This window comes from Podarcis melisellensis, assembly GCF_964234715.1.
Source record: "Podarcis melisellensis genome assembly, chromosome: 11".
NCBI classification, from domain to species: Eukaryota; Metazoa; Chordata; class Lepidosauria; order Squamata; family Lacertidae; genus Podarcis; species Podarcis melisellensis.
Genome location: NC_138543.1, coordinates 63,029,212 through 63,045,158, shown reverse-complemented (window position 1 = coordinate 63,045,158; position 15,947 = coordinate 63,029,212). Strand labels below are relative to the sequence as shown.

The following is a 15,947-nucleotide window of genomic DNA, read 5'->3' as shown; positions in this document are numbered from 1 at the left end:
CATGAGCGAATGGGCGAATGACAAGCGGAAGGTGCAAGGAGTTTGGCCCTTCAGCCCAGAAAGGGGCCCATCCCACAAGGGGGTCTCGTCATCAGAGCCATGGCTAGGTGATCTTGCACCTCCTAGCCAATCTTTTTATTTCTAGACATATTTTTAGGTGCTTTTGCCCCCCTCCCTCGCCTGGCGGGGGCCTTCCTCACCACCCCCTAGCAATGGGCCTGCTTCCCACCCTGCAGAGGCTAAGCAGGCAGGGCCTGATCCTTCCTCTGCAGCCACCCTCCTCCCATCCTTCTTGCTCAAGAGTCCTGCCATTGTGCTGTTTAGGGTATCCGGTTTCATTTACACTGCTCTACAACCTGAGCGCAGGCTGGAGGGGCTCACAGCAGCAACCCCCAAACAGTCCCAGCACAGAGCAAGCGGGTCTCTGGGTCTCCTGCTTCCAGCTCAGCTCTCCATCCAACTCTGGCCATTGTGCTCCTAAAGGTCAAGGGACCTCTGACCATTAGGTCCAGTCGGGGCCAACTCTGGGGTTGCGGCGCTCTTCTCGCTTTATGGGCCAAGGGATCTGGCATACAGCTTCCGGGTCATGAGGCCAGCAGGACTAAGCCGCTTCTGGCTTCCTGCCAGAGCGGTACCTATTTATCTACTTGCATTTTGAGGTGCTTTCGAACTGCTAAGTGGGCAGGAGCAGGGACCGAGCAACGGGAGCTCACCCCGTCGCGGGGATTTGAACCGCTGACCTTCTGATCGGCAGACCCAAGAGCTTCTTTGGGTTAACCCACAGCGCCACCCGCATCCGTAGCAGCTAGTGAGAAAGGTGGAGGAAAGGCCCACCCAGTGCTTTTTTTCTGCAGCGCACAGTACTGGCAGCCCCCCCCCCCGACACTCAGCTGCATGGGGAGCTGTGTCATGGGGAAAGCCTTGCTGGGACCAGGCCACTGCCCCCCCCCCCGGACTGGCCAGAGCACACGTCCCACTCCTCCTTGGGGAATGTGAGAATGGGCAGTGTGGCGAGTGATGTTCTTCCCCTGCTATGCAGCGAGTTCTGCTGCTGGCTGAGTGTGCCCTGGACACATCGCTGGCAGCGCTCACAAGGGTTGGGGCAGGGCGGGCGCAGCAGCCGCTGAGGCGCCCAAGTCACCAACGCCAGTGGGGCAGGAGCCCCGGGTAATACGAGGACTGGCAGGAGGGAAGCCATCCGACTTTGAGGAATCTCAGAATGGGAAGGGACCCCATTTTGGGGTCAGCGAGTGCAGCCCCTGCAAGGCAAATGGGAGGCTGGGGCCAGGGCCAAAACTAGCCCTTCCTGTACCAACTTCAGCTTTTTTCTAGAAAAAAAGGCACTGGGCCCACCCATTGGCCTGGAGGGTGGCACCCCCTGGCTCATTCTTTGGGGCCCTGCCCTAGCCCCCCTGACAGCTGGCCCCTCTCAAAGGCTGCCACGGAAGCCCCAGCTGGTAGCTGGTTCAGAAAAAGCTGCCCATTCTCCTGCGAGGCAGCTACTGTGGGAGCCTCATTGTGCAAAGGAAGGCCTCAGGACACCATTAATCTGTGGAACTCCCAGCCACAGGAGGCCATGCTGGCCACCAACTTGGAAATGGGAAACTGATGGAGTGGAGGGCTATTGAAGGCTGCTAGTCACCATGGCTGTGCTCTGTGGCTGGAGGCGCTGCTGCTTCTGAACCCCAGTTTCTGGCAGCCACAGGAGAGTTGCAGCTGAGCTCAGTCTGCTTGAGGGTTCCATGTGGCATCTGGCTGTGGGAACAGGATGCTTTGGCCAAGCTCTTCTCATGATCCTACGGAACCTCCAGGGCCAGAGGCAGTCTGTCCAGATCCCTAGGTTCTTTGGAGTATTTGGCCCTTGTGAGAACAGGACTATCCTGGTCATACGTGGAGGAATCCCATCCTGCCCCAAAGCCCCCTCTGGCCCTGGATTCCCCGCAGAGCCCACCCCCCAGGGGCCCGGAAGAGACGCCCAGACGCGGCCGGCTAGAGCAGCCTCTCTTTATTGCCTCTCGCTGTGGGGGGTCCCATCCGCCGGCCACCCTCAGGCCTTCTTGTGGTCCTTCTCCACTATCCTCCGGGGCCCTGAGGGGGGAAGAGGCAGAGCGCGTGAGCCAGAGGGGGCAGGCAGGGCCGGGAAGGCCTGGCCCTGCAGGGCTTGGTAGGCAGAGCTGTCCTCGGAGCGCCCCGTCAGGACGGCATCGCGCAGTTCGGGCATCTCGGCAAAAGGCAGATAGGCTTCTCCTGGGGGAGAGAGAGGCAGGTGTGGGACGGAGCCCGGCGGGGGGGGGGGCAGGAGGAAGGGCCCCAGGAAGCCAGGAGGACACAGCACCCAAAGGCTGGCTCTCCAGGAAGAATCGGGGAGGCTGTGAAACCAGAATATTGAGTGGAAAAACTCCCAGCTGGTTGAAGAATCTGAATTTGAACATGAGGGTAACTGCAGGGATGAAAATGAGGATGTTACTTTGTTCAAAGAATTGGGACCCCAAAGGGTCATCCAGCCCAGCCCCCTGCAATGCGAGAATCCCATGGCAAGGCTGGCAGTGGTTTTGTGAAAAGTTAGGGTGACTCCACAATCTCAGAAGGTAAATTCAGAGCACACAGGTCTGGCTTGGGTTATTGGAGTAACATATCCAAGGAAAGAGAGCGGCAGAGTGTGTTAATCTATGCCATGGGTAGGCAAACTAAGGTCCGGGGCCTGGATGTGGCCCAGGTCCCTTCTATATCCGGCCTACAGACAGTCTGGGAATCAGCGTGTTTTTACATGAGTAGAATGTGTCCTTTTATTTAAAATGCATCTCTGGGTTATTTGTGGGGCATAGGAATTTGTTCATTTTTTCCTCAAGGCCAGGCTACTGCAAGCTCTCTATGTGGGGCTGCCCTCGGTGCTTCACGAGATTCCACTGGAGCCCCATGGAATTGGGGTGGGAGGACGGGAAACTGGCTAGCTTCAGTTGTGGGCAGCAGAGGGATAGGCAGCGGGAAATGGGGCCCCCACAGTGCCCCCCTCCCTCCTTCCTTGCTCCCCTCCTGCCCGTACCGCACGGCCGGCCCCCCTTGCGCCGCGTCTCCTCCGACTCGAAGAAAGTCTCGTGCTCCTCCCAGCGCCGGTCGCAGGCAGCGCACAAGAAGTTGGAGGTGAAAGCCAGGCAGGAGCAGCCTAGAGGGCGGAAAGAGAGTGGGGCGTCAGTGCTTGGGGTGGGGGCGTCTCTGCAGTAGGGAGAGGGTCCCACACAGCCCTGAAGATCACGTTAAGCAGCTTCAAGCAAGGCAGGAACCAACCTTGCAGGGTTGTTGTGAAGAAAGTGGGGGAAGAGGCCCACCTGGGCTACCCATTTCCAGCCACGGGAGGATCTGGTGGGGCTGTGTAATACAGAGAGGGCTGTCAGGCTGAGATGTGTGAACTGGCCCTCCTCTGGTCCCATACCCTCCAACATTTCTCCGATCAAAATAGGGACATCCTAAGGAAAAGTGGGACATTCTGGGATCAAATCAGAAACCGGGACGGCTTCTCCTAGGGATGTCCCTGGAAAATAGGGACCCTTGGAGGGTCTGGAGTCCTGTTTGGGGTGGGGGCAGGACACCATTTGAGGCCAGGCTGCATGCCCCTCTCTACTCTCCTGGGGTTCATGGGAAGAGCCCAAAGAGACCCCTTGGGAGGGGGTTATTTGAAGAGTTCATAAACAGTGTCCCCCACAGCAGAAACAAGGGCTGTTCAGAGTGCAGGGCAACAAGGGATTTCTGTAAAACCAGAGGGCTCACCCGCACTAAGCTTTTGCCCCACACTTTCTAGGCACAGGTCTACAATTTATAGTGCTGTGTCTGAGTGCCCTTTTCTTTTTGCCCCAGTCCTTTCTCCGTGAAAACTGCTCTTTAAATCAGAATGGGAACAAATGGACATTCAGGTTCTGATTCTCCTGAAATCCTGTTTCTTACAGGAGCAGCCAAGAGACCCTCAACAATATGGGCTTCGGCAAAGAGAGAAATGTAGAATTGGAAGGGTCCCCAGGGTCATCTAGTCCAACCCACTGCAGAGGGCAGGCCTTCATGCCTGGCACCCTCTCCCCTTCCTTGCACCCCAGGGACACCCACCTCGGGCACCGCAGCCCCGGGCTCCGTTGGGCGTGTGCTCCTCGTGGGTGTGCTTGCAGCGGCATTTGGCCCGCCAGGCCGCTGGGTCAAAGCCGGTTCTCCTCCGCAGCCAGAATTCGCCCACCTCCTCTGGGCGGGAGGGGATGAACATGAAGGCTTGGCATTTGCACCCTTGCAGAGTGCAGGGAACGGTCGCCCGCCTGTCTGGAGAAAGGAGTGGCAGTGAGCTAGCTGGTCAGGAAGAGCTGGGGGGACAGAAGGAGCCCAAGGAGGGGCTGGGGAAGTCCTTGGGCGGAATTGAAAGAAAGTCAGGAGCCGCTCAGAGACGAGTTGTGGCAAGAGACAGGTGCCCCACCCTATGGAGCAGAGCGTGCCCTATATCCCCTGTGCCATCACTTTGCAAGAATTGCCGCAGCAGAGCCAGCCCTGGGCGTGCCCTAGGTGTGCCAGCTTTTATCTACACTGTAGATGAAACATGACACAGTTGTGAGTTTGGGGTTGGGGTCAGTCTGCATGGCATCCCCAGTCCCTTCTCATTCTGGGCATGGGGTGGGGGGGTGGTCCGCCCTGGGTGTCACCACTGAGGGGGGTGACAAAATGCCAGGCAGTACTCACTACGGAGCCTGTAGTGCGCCCGAGCCACCACTCTGCACTGCCCAAATGGTCCGCCCACTGCCTCCCCCCTCCCAGCTGTAGGGTGGCTGAGTGGGAGGGGGCAGGCAGATTCCAGAGGGCCTGCAGTGTGCCCCACCCCTATGGGAGGCTCGCCCCACCCCAGGCGCCTGAGCGGCTTCCTCCACCGCTGATTCTGGGGATCCAAGAATTGAAAACTCCTGGAGGATTCCATGATTGAACTCGCCATGGAGCGTTTCTTTGTGAGATGATGACTGCATTTGCCACCTGAGTGCCATCATTAGCACTGGGCACATTGACGGAGGGCACATCAAGCAGGAACTGCCATGAGAGCTAAGTGGGACCTCCATGGACGGAAGCAGGAGACCTGCACATCAAGGGCTGTGGACAAACCAATCAGGAGGGGCCCTGCCACTTCTGCTGCAGGGCTCAGAATTGCCCTTGGTTCTGATGCCCGCAGTTCCCTCTGTCCTCTCTCAGACAGGGCCAACGACTTGACTGCCAGCTCCTTACCTCCCCCCCCCCATGACTTACCTACATAGACCTGGTGCTGCTTCAGCAGATGCCCACAGAAACACTTGGACTCGTCGCCCACGCGGAAACAGTCCCACAGGTACTCTGGGCAGCGCCAGCCGATATAGAGGCCTGTGGGAGAGGCGGCTTTTCAGGCAGACGGGAGGCAGGGGAGCGGAGCCCACCCACTGCCTGGGCCAAACTGGCACAGGTGAGGAGCTTTCCCCCACACTCCTTCCCTGATATCTGGGCCTGGCCACTCCAGAGCACCAGGCTGAGCCTAACCCCTGTGGGTAGGACTGTAGTGGCTGAAGGGTAAACTACAGTCGCTCTCTGAATGTGCTTTAAAGGCATATTGTAAGCGCAGAAAAGAGCCCATCTCCCCCTGCATCCTTCCTCTAGGGAGCCCAAATGCCTCCTTGGCATAATCCTGACCCTGTGGGAGAGGGCAAGGGCTGCCGCCGCCACCGTTTCTGGGCCAGGAGACAGAGGGGCATCCCATGCCAAGCTGTGCCCTTCCTTCTACACTCAAACAGACTTTGGGCGTGGGGGTGCTGCTTGCCTGGGGAAGCTTTGAGGGAAAGGTCAGGGCCAGAGCCCAGCTCATGGGGTCCGCGTCTGCCCCCTCCGCCTCACTGGATTTGGGGTGGGAGGCTGGGGAAAGCCCCTCCCTGCCCAAGATCCTGGAGAGCCACAGCAGATCCTGCTGTGCCAGGTGGGCCAACAGACGGGACCAGGATCCAGCCGCTCCCCCGTTCATAACCCCACTGCTGGGAATGGGGATTACCTCCTCGGCCAGTATGGTTTGGGGGTGGCAGAAACACTGTGGGGGGCCTGACATCTCCTCATGGGGGCTGCCCCTGCTGGCACAGCACAGTTGGCATCTATGGTACTCTCGTGTCTTACCTGGGGAGAGAGAAAAGAGGGTTCTTCAGCCCCCAAATGCTGGGCTTCCAGTACATCCAGTGGCAGAAATGGTCCCACCAGAAACCCTCGGAAGTGGAGTTTGGGGAGGCCGTCCTGGCTCACCCTCGAGCTGCAAGAGGGACTCGTAGAGTCAGGACAAAGGGGATCTTGTGGGAATTGCCAGCAGGTGGGCATTTAGCCTCTGCTCAAGGAACTCCCGTGATGGGAAAGCCCACTGGCTCCACTGGCAAACGGTTGCCTCATTTGCCCTCGCAGGCAGCAAAGAACCAGCCACAGCAGCCCCTTCTGGCGGTGAGATCCTGTCAGGCCTTGGGAGGAGGAGGAGGAGGAAGACGACTCCTGTCGCCCCCTCTCTTTCTCTTCTCCAGGCTCAGCACACCCAGTTCCTCTGACCTGTCCGCACAGGACTAGCTCTCCATTCCGCTGGAGCCCTCCACCTCTGAAGCTGTTCCAGAACCGCCCAGAGGACTTCAGGTGAGGCCTGACTAGCTCAGAATAAATGGAACTAATTCTTCTCCTGATTTGGAGACTACGGTTGTATTAATGCAGCCTGAATTTCACTTGCAGCTGTGTCCCACTGCTGCCTCATAAAGGGAAAAGGGAAAGGACTCCTGGATGGTTAAGTCCAGTCAAAGGCGACTATGGCGTTGCAGCGCTCATCTCGCTTTTCAGGCCAAGGGAGCCGGCGTTTGTCCACAGACAGCTTTCTGGGTCAAGTGGCCAGCGGGAATAAACTGCTTCTGACACCATGATGGAAGCCAGAGTGCATGGAAATGCTGTCTACCTTCCCGCCACAGCGCTACCTATTTATCTACTTATACTGGTGTGCTTTTGAACTGCTAGGTTGGCAGAAGCTGATACAGAGCGACGGGAGCTCACCCCGTTGTAGGGATTCGAACCGCCGACCTTCTGGTCGGCAAGCCCAAGAGGCTCAGTGGTTTAGACCCCAGTGCCACCCGTGTCCCAACCTGCTCCCTCATGTTCAGTTTGCAATTGGCATTGATGCACATGTGCTGCTGCCAAGGCAGGTGGGTCCCCTCCTGCACACATGCCTTGGGTTTTGTTTGCCTAAAAGCGGAACTTTGCACATGTGCCTGTGCATACTCACACACACGTTACAGGCTGGAGCATCTGCCTGGCCTGCAGGCTCCGCCCACCTGTCTCGATGGACTTCAGAGCTGCCTCCTTCTCCAGGTGGAAGAGCTCCTTGACGTTCTTGCCAAAGTTCTCCCGGTGCATCGCTTTGGCCACCGATATCAGCTCTGCCTTCTCAGCTGGCACCACAGGCCTCACTGCGTAGTCTGGCAAGAGAGACGGGATCCGGCCCAGCAGGATTAGGAGAGGAAGGCTTCCGATGGACTGATTGCCATTTACTCATAAACACGTAAGCCCAGCCCAGCAAGAGTTGGTGCTTCGTGATCTGCTCAGTTCACTTCAGAAAGGCTGAATAGGAATGATTTAAATCAGTGCTTCCCAAACTTTTTTGGGGCCCCGCTGCTTTGGTTCCACAAACTCACCCCCTGGGCCCCCGCTCTTCAAAAAGCATTATTTGGAACAGCAGTTTGCCTGACTCACTAAGGAAGATGGTAAAGGTAAAGGTAAAGGGACCCCTGGTCCAGTCGCAGACAACTCTGGGGTTGCGGCGCTCATCTGGCTTTACTGGCTGAGGGAGCCGGCGTCCAGCTTCCGGGTCATGTGGCCTAAGGACTAAGCCGCTTCTGGCGAACCAGAGAAATTCACGGAAACGCTGTTTACCTTCCTGCTGGAGCGGTACCTATTTACTTGCACTTTGATGTGCTTTCGAACTGCTAGGTGGGCAGGAGCTGGGACCGAGCAATGGGAGCTCACCCCATCGTGGGGATTCAAACCGCTGACCTTCTGATCGGCAAGTCCTAGGCTCTGTGGTTTAACCCACAGCGCCACCCGCGTCCCTTAAGGAAGATAGTAGCACAGTAGAATTCTGGCAGTAAGAGCTGTTCAACAGTGGATCGGTCTCCCTCAGTAGGTGGTGGACTCCCTTTCCTTGGAGGTTTTTAAGCGCTAAGCAGAGACTGGGTGACTACCTGTCATGTATGATCCAGCTGAGATTCCTTCATTGCGGGGGGTTGGACTAGATGCCCTTTGGGGATCCCTTCCAATTCTCCAGTTCTATGATGCTGTGACTCCCTGTCCTGCAAAGCTTCCAGGTGCTACATGTTGCTCCCCCAGAACCCTCACCCCCTCCTCCCGGGCACAGCCAACCCAAAGTCCTCCCCAAGAAGCCCCCTGCCCTGTGGGTCAGATCCCGCGTCACCTACTCAGAGCTCCCTTCTTGACCATGGCGCCCTTCTTCTTGGCCTTCTTCTCCAGGCTCCTCTGGGGAAGGATGCTGCTGAGCTCTGCCGTGGTCTCCTCAGTGTCCTCCATCTCTTCCAGGGGTTGCAGCTGGTTGTCCTTCTGCCTCCTCCAGGAAACGGGTGATGAGGAAGGTGAAGAGGCCAAGGAAGAAGAGGGCTCTGAGCTCTCCAGAGGCTGGGAAGAAGACCCGTCATTGCTGGCGCTCTGCTCCTGCGGGACCAGCGACTCAGAGGTCTCCCACTCCGAAGGCGGGAGCGACGTCTCCTTGCCACCATCTTCCCCTTCCAGGGATGTGGACACGGGCAAGATGGTTTCCTCGTCTTCATCATCTAAGGAAGTGGAAGCAGGCAGGATGATCTCCTCTTCCACCTCCAGGGCGGTGGAGGAGGTCCTCTGACCCCCCTGCTCTTGCTCTTCCTCCGAGGGCCCCATGGGCACGTCTTCAATGGGCTCCTCTTCCATGTTGGCTGTTCTGGGATGCAAACAGGGCCTGTGAGAGCAGTGCAGGGGCTGGGCTGACCTGGATTCCCAGGGTGCAGCCGGGGAAGGGAAGGGAAGGGAAGAGGGGTGGCATTGTGCGTCACTAGGCAACGGTGCTGGAGACCAAACAGGAAGGAAGGAGCAGCTGGAGACTGGCCAAAAAAGGCAGGGAGAAGACAGAATCAACCCAGGCATCTCACACCCAGAGGGACACAGCCTGGATGCATGAGCCCAAGGAGGGGAGACCTTTCCTGGAGCCCAACCCTTGGCCACTTAGCTGGGCCTCCTTGGCTCTGACTGGAAGCAGCCCTCCTCACTCTCTAATGGCAGCAGGAGGCTCAGTGGTCTTTCCCAGCCTCAGTAACTGAAGGCCGTTTTAGCTGAAGGTGCTGAGGTCCAACCCTGGGACCTTCTGCAAACACAGCAGGATCGGAACATAAGAAAAGCCTGCAGGATCAGGCCAGTAGCCCCTTCCAGCCCAGCACCTTGTTCTTTCAGTGGCTGCCCAATGGGAAGCTTGCAAGCAGCGCTCTCCTCCTGTGGTTTCCAGGAGAACTGCTGTCTCCAACTGCATGGAGCAGTGGTCTTCAACCAGCGTGCTGTGGCACCCTGAGGTGCCCTGAATGGTGGTCAGGGGTGCCATGGGCAACCCTGGCCTCTGGACTCCTTCCCTCCCTCCCCGGATGCCCTCTTGCGTCTCTGCCTCCCCAAGGCTTGCACAGCTCTTTGTTGCAGCAGCCCTGGCTCTAAGCCCCCCAGGCGAATGGTGGCTCTGGGAGGCCCCTCTCTTTGGGGCAGGAGGGCAGCTCAGAGACATGGGGCGGCAGAGGAGAGGAGGCTGAGGGAACACTCCACAAGGAGGGTGTTTGGAAAAGGGGTGAGGGGCTGCCAGCTCCGCAGGCAAGGGGGGGGACCTAACTGGGCTCCTGAGCCCCACAGGGGAGCCGCAGGGAAAAATAGAGTTGGTCAAGTGAGCCGTGGACTCAGAAAGGTTGAAAGCCTCTGGAGTAGAGCATTGCCCTCCTGGCTAGTAGCCATTGATAACCCCCCCCCCCATCCTCTGTGGTTTTGCCTAATCCTCTTTCGAAGACATCCAAGTTCGTGGTCATCACTGCCTCCTCATGGCGGGAGTTCCATAGTTTAACATAGGATGCGCTCTGCCCCTGAACTCTTCTTATTTCATTCATTTAATCTATTTCTTTTATACCCCACCTTTTCTCCAAGGAGTCAAGGTGGTGGACATGGTTGTCCTCATCTCTCTCTTATCCACAGCAACCCTGCGAGGTAGGACAGGCTGAGACTGAGCGCCTGGCCCAAGGTTACCCAGGGATGTACAAGGCTGAGTGAGGATTTGAATCTTGCTCTCCCAGGTCCTGGTCAAGCACTAACCACTACACCACACTGTCTATTGTGATTATGAATATTATTTACCCACAATTCACCCCAAGGCCCCAAGTCTGAGACGCAATATTAAAACGAGCTAAATTTGTGGAAATGAGCTGGGTCCTAAAAATACACAACAAGTGGCCAAGGGCAGGGTCAGGAGGTGCGTCTTATCATGAAGGTGCCAGACACACCTCTCTGGGGAGGGAGTTCCACAGATTAGGAGCCACCACAGAGAAGGCCACTCTTGGGCCACACCCACCCAGAGCCTCTGAAGGGCCCTCTCTGCCCTACGGAGGGTCTGTAGCGGAGGAAGCCGACCTCATGGGGACTGAGTCATGCTAAGCCCTGCTAAACAGATACAAGGGCTGTGAAAGGGCCACCCCAAAGATGATCCCGTGCCAGGGGGGTGGGCACAGGGTGCGTCAAGACAGGCTGGTCATTCCATAGCGGCGGGAGCTGGGTTGGTGGGGAGCAGGACTGCCACTTGGTGGCCGGGCTTTGCAGCTCTCCTACCTCAGCTGGGCTTCTCACAGGGCAGGCCAGACCAGGCCAGCTGTAGCCAGGGAACCCTCATCCCATTGGCCGCAGGGTGGGAGGGAAGGAGGGAGCATTGCCATGGCGACAGAAGCCTTGTTTATTGCCACAGCAGCCAGCTGGGTTCCAAGGGTGCCTGCGCCAGAGCAAGGGGGTGCCGGGGGTGCCCCTCTCTCGGTGGGTGCTGATGCTCTGCTGGGTGCAGGACCACCCATGCCGCTTAGTCCTTGCTGGGACACGTGTGGGATCTGGGCTTCCTCACAGTCTCGACCATTGAGGGGTTGCGCATGAACTCCCTGCATCTGAGCATCTGGGCATGAGAGCCCTCAGGTGTTTCAGGTGTCTGCCCAGGAAGTCTGCAGTCAGAGAAGGGAAAGAAACGCACTCTGCCAAGTGAAGAAACTTGCTAGCCCAAGTTAGGAAGGATATAATCAATATATCCTCTCCTGCCACCCTCAACATTCCCACAAAGGGTTATGGGCCCCAGCATAGTGTATTTTTGAAGGATTGCAAAGGATTGAGATCCTAAGCTGAGGAGTATTTTTCTGAGTGTACTTCCTGGTAAGCGCACGTGTCAGGGGCTCAGGAGCAGAGGCACAGGAGAGGGAGGCAATGGAGAGCGAGGGGGAGGAATCCGAGGGAAGCATAGGCGATGACAGTGATCCGAGGAATTCCCTGAGTCTCTCCAGCGAATCAGAAGATTCGCAGAAGGGGGCGCCCATGGCCAGGGCAAGGGGGGTGCCAAGGGGGACACCCCAGAAGGAAGGGGCCAGCGGGAGCTCAGAGAGCAGCAGTTGGAAATCAGGACCAGCTTCCCCACCAGAGCGCAGGGGGGGGGGGAGGAATCCCAGGTATCGGGACCAGGGTGTTCACCACCAGCGAGAGGAGATGAGTCAGGATTGACCACGCCTCCATCGGAGAGCGCGGAAACGGTCAAGAGGAAAGTTGGAGGCTGGGCGCGCGCGCCAAGTTCAAATGTACAGGCGAGCGGCACAGCAGGTAGCCCGGGTAGGGAACCAGGTCCTAAAGCCCGCCGAAAGGAGGGACAAGAGTCAGGGGGTCAGCGTCAGAAGAGTCCAGAAAGGAGGAGACCCAGGGGGGCAGAAGCACCCAGAGGAGGAAAGAGCAACGGAAGAGGTGGAGTAAGGCTAGAGTCTTAAACTGGTGTACAGGGGGCGGAGACTCAGACGGAGCTTCGCCGGTCTAGGTTCTAAGACGTAGAGCTGCACGCTGCGGCTTGTAAATGGAAACTGAACTTCAATAAAGACTTTTGTACATTACCACCGGTTGGCGTTGGTCCTCTGTGAGCTGGGACCTGGAGGCAGCTCTGACAGCATGGATGTAAACCTGTTTGTAACTTTAAGCCTTAAGCCTGCCTTCAGGGATTCACACTGTCCTCTGCCTGGTTGTAAGTAAAACTAGTTTTTGTTACATATGAATAAGACTGTGGTGTCTTTGTTCTTTTAGGAGGGATTCAAAGGGCCCTTACCAGGAATATTAGAACATATATCAATATGCACAAGCCAGACTGAATTGCTTATTGTCTTAAGAAACTCAGTCAAGTTTGCAACAAGTTTTCTGCTGTGTAAAGGGGAATCCACTCTGCTAAGTGAAGAGGCTTGCTAGCGCAAGTTAGGAAGGATAATCAAAATATCCTCTCCTGCCACCCTCAACATTCCCACATTCAGATCCTTAGGCTTTTTTCGGTTGTAGAAAGGTAGCATAAAGCAGGAGGGCGGGCGCAGCACAGACTCAGGAACAGAATGGAGAAGACAGAAGCACATCAGCAGCCTCCACCAGCCGTCTTAAAGCACAGCTTATTGCAGATTTATAGATCAGTTCCTTTGCAGAGTGCCCCAGGGTGCTAGAAGATTTCCTGTTCAACACACTTCTAGATGTGGGGGTGAAATCATATCACAAATGGGCTACACTGTCTGATTTTCCTGGTGCACATTTGGCACTTTTTAAATTGAATTTTAATTTATGCCTGCATTGCAGGGGGCTGGACTAGATGACCCTCAGGGTCCCTTCCAACTCTACCATTCTATGGTTCTAATATTTAAATGATTAAAGTAGGAACACACCTTTCCACAATGTACAAGAATAAAGAAATAAAGATGATACAGTGGGATAAAAATGAATTTAAACATGCACATTGAAAATGCAAATTTGGATTGTTTCATTCCCCATCCCTGGGAAAAAGCATTAGTAGTAGTAGTATTGGTGTTGCAGGGAAGTAACCTTTTTAAAAAGATGTGTTTCATCAATAAACATCAGGCTACTGTCCTCAGGGTCTTGTGCCATTCTCACTTAAAGCTGAAACGTCACAGAGAATTCCAAATAGTCATCTTTTTCACAGGAGTCTTTTGAACATTGTCATCATCATTTGTATATAGAATAAATGTTTGCCAAATAGTCGGAAGTGAATATTCTTTGTTCACCCTCTAGTGCAGCTTAGTTTTTGAGTTCATCTTTCAGCTATGGACCAGATTTGACTGTACCATAAATCCATCTTTACTTTTAGCAAGGCTTTGGCAGTGCAGAGGGCCCTGGACTTGCATGATCAAAGCAAACTTAAAAACAGGGCAATGTAAAAATGCCCCCCGGGTGCTCTGATGAATTATGGGACTAGCAGCCATCCATCCTTGTAAGGTGAGCGGCCTGCAGCGTTCTTCTCTGTGGTTTAGATTGCATCACGTTACAGTTCCTCTGGGGGCTGGAGATGCCAGGGCCAGATTGGCAGGACCTCCTTCAAGGCCTCCACCCCCCCTGCCAGCCTAGAGTGGGTCCGTCATGCCCAAGTCCCAGCCCCCCCCCCATGTGTCTTCTTGCTCTGAAGATGCAGGCACCATCCTGCATGCCAGCCCAGCGTCCACAGCACCAGGAGTCGTTACTCTCAGGCTCAAACTGCATATGCTGATGACACTAGATTCTTCAAGGTTCCTCAAACAAAAAGAGGTTGCGAAGAGCTCCAAAAGGACCTCTGCAAACTGAGTGAATGGGAAAGGCCAAATTCAGTTCTATGTACAGTCAAACCTTGGTTCCTGAACTGCTTAGTTGCCGAACAAATCGGCTCCCGAACACCACAAACCCGGAGGTAAATGTTCTGGTTTGCGAACGTCTGACGTGGCTTCTGCTTGAGTGCAGGAAGCTCCTACAGCCAATCTGAAGCTGTGCCTTGGTTTTTGAATGGTTTCAGAAGTCAAACAGACTCCTGGAATGGATTAAGTTTGAGAACCAAGGTACCACTGTAGTATGCACGCTACATATTACATAGTGATGCATGCTGGAGAGAAAACCTTAATTTCATGTCCACCCTCCTGGGCTCTGAACTGCAAGCGATGGACCAGGAGGGAGACCTTGGCGTCCTAGTAGAGTTGATGAAGATGTCGGTCCAGCGTGCATTAGCCACGAAGAAGGCAAATTCCATGCGAGGGAGTATTAGGGAAGGAACTGAAAATAAAGCAACCAATATCATAATGCCATTATACAAGTTTGCAGTACTTTGTACAGTTCTGGTTGCCTCAACTCAAAAAGGATGTTGGAGAGCTGGAGAGGGTTCAGAAAAGGGCAACCGAAATATTCTAAAGGATGGCAAGACTCCGCTCTGGAGAAAGGTTGAAGCATTTGGGACTTTTTAGTTTAGCTAAAAGGTGAGTGACAGGGGTGATATGATAGGAGTTTATAAAATTATTCACAGCATCAAGCCTCTGTCTATAATCTGAGAATTCTTGGAGAACAGGTGATGTCCCTGCAGACGGGAGCTGGGCAAATGTTGTCCCCATCTTCAAAAAAGGGGAAGAGAGAAGACCCAGGTAACTACAGACTGGTCAGCTTGATCTTGATGTCAGGGAAGAGTGGGAATTTGCAGTCAAAATAACAAATGCATGTTTGCTAAATAAGGCTATGAAGGAGTTAAGACTCACAGAATTCATGATTACTAGAGTAGGCACAGTGTGACTCCCCTTCCCTTGGGTTTTATGGCAGATGGGAGGGGGAGGGTGTAATCCTTTCTACTTTCTCCTGCCTCACAACTCATTCCCTTTGCCAAAATACTTCTGAGACAGATGGATGTCTGTCTGGTCTTGGCTCCAGCAGAGACTCCATTCTTGAACTAAACTATACATTTTGTAATCTATAAGTAGAATTTGCCTGCCTTGCTTCTGTTACTGACTGCTGGAACTGAGTGCAATACTTTATGTGAATAAATACTATTTTAATGTTTGATTTACTGTCTGTTGTGTAATTCTTTTATTAAGAAGGAACATGGAAAAATAAAGCCTGTTGCCACAGCCTGAATAAATAAAAATAAGTCACACAGCCTAGTCCCAAATATTCCACTTTAATGCTGGAAGGGAGGGTGTTTTAAACTCTGCTAACTAAGTGTATGACTTCTAAACGCAAAACTGATTACTTTAAACTTTATGCTCACAAACGTGAGTAATATGGAGGATAAATTGTAAAATATATCCTTTATTGTCTATAAAATCCATCCAATAGAAATATCCTAGAACAGATCATTCAACAGTCAGCCTGGGGGCACTTAGAGAAGGATGGTGTGGTTACTATGAGTTTCTCAAAAACAAGTCATGTCAAAAGAATCTATTTTTTTGATCCACGAGTTTGGTAGATCAGGGGAATGCTGTGCATGTGGTGTATCTTAGGCTTTTGACAAAGTTCCCCATGATCTTCTTGCAGAGAAGGCAGTAAAATGTGGGTTGAACGAGCTGTTAGGTGGATTTGTGGCTGGTTGACTGACTGAAACCAAAGGTTTTGTTTTGACTATGGCAGACCAACACGGCTACCTATCTGTAACTGAAATCAAAGGGCTCATTAATGGTTCCCTGGGGGAAAGTGACAAGGGGGGGGTGCCGCAGGCTTGTGTCCTGGGCCTGTTGCTGTTCAACGTCTTTATAAACAATGTGGATGAAGGAACGAGGGGATGCTCATCCAATTTACAGATGACACCAAACTGGGAGGACAACTTAAGAGGTTGTGGGCTCTCTTTCATTGGTGGTTTTTAAGCAGAGGCTGGATGGGCA

General features: G+C 54.4%; 1 protein-coding gene across 7 annotated transcripts; it reads right to left on the bottom strand.

Annotated features, from left to right (window-relative positions):
• Positions 1-1,990: 1,990 nt before the first annotated feature.
• Positions 1,991-10,951, bottom strand: FAM221B (family with sequence similarity 221 member B). 7 transcript variants are annotated; one of them, XM_081930901.1, is made up of 7 exons: positions 10,885-10,951; positions 8,466-8,977; positions 7,326-7,469; positions 5,263-5,373; positions 4,096-4,299; positions 3,044-3,163; positions 1,991-2,247 (listed from the first exon to the last, which is right to left on the bottom strand). In XM_081930901.1, exons 2-7 carry the CDS (start codon positions 8,965-8,967, stop codon positions 2,048-2,050), a joined length of 1,281 nt encoding a protein of 426 aa, XP_081787027.1. In that variant the 5' UTR covers positions 8,968-8,977; positions 10,885-10,951; the 3' UTR covers positions 1,991-2,047. The 7 variants fall into 7 exon arrangements, with proteins under 7 accessions (XP_081787027.1, XP_081787028.1, XP_081787026.1 ...); XM_081930902.1 differs by lacking the exon at positions 10,885-10,951 and adding an exon at positions 10,631-10,876; XM_081930900.1 differs by lacking the exon at positions 10,885-10,951 and adding an exon at positions 10,690-10,876.
• Between the last annotated feature and the right edge of the window lie 4,996 nt (positions 10,952-15,947).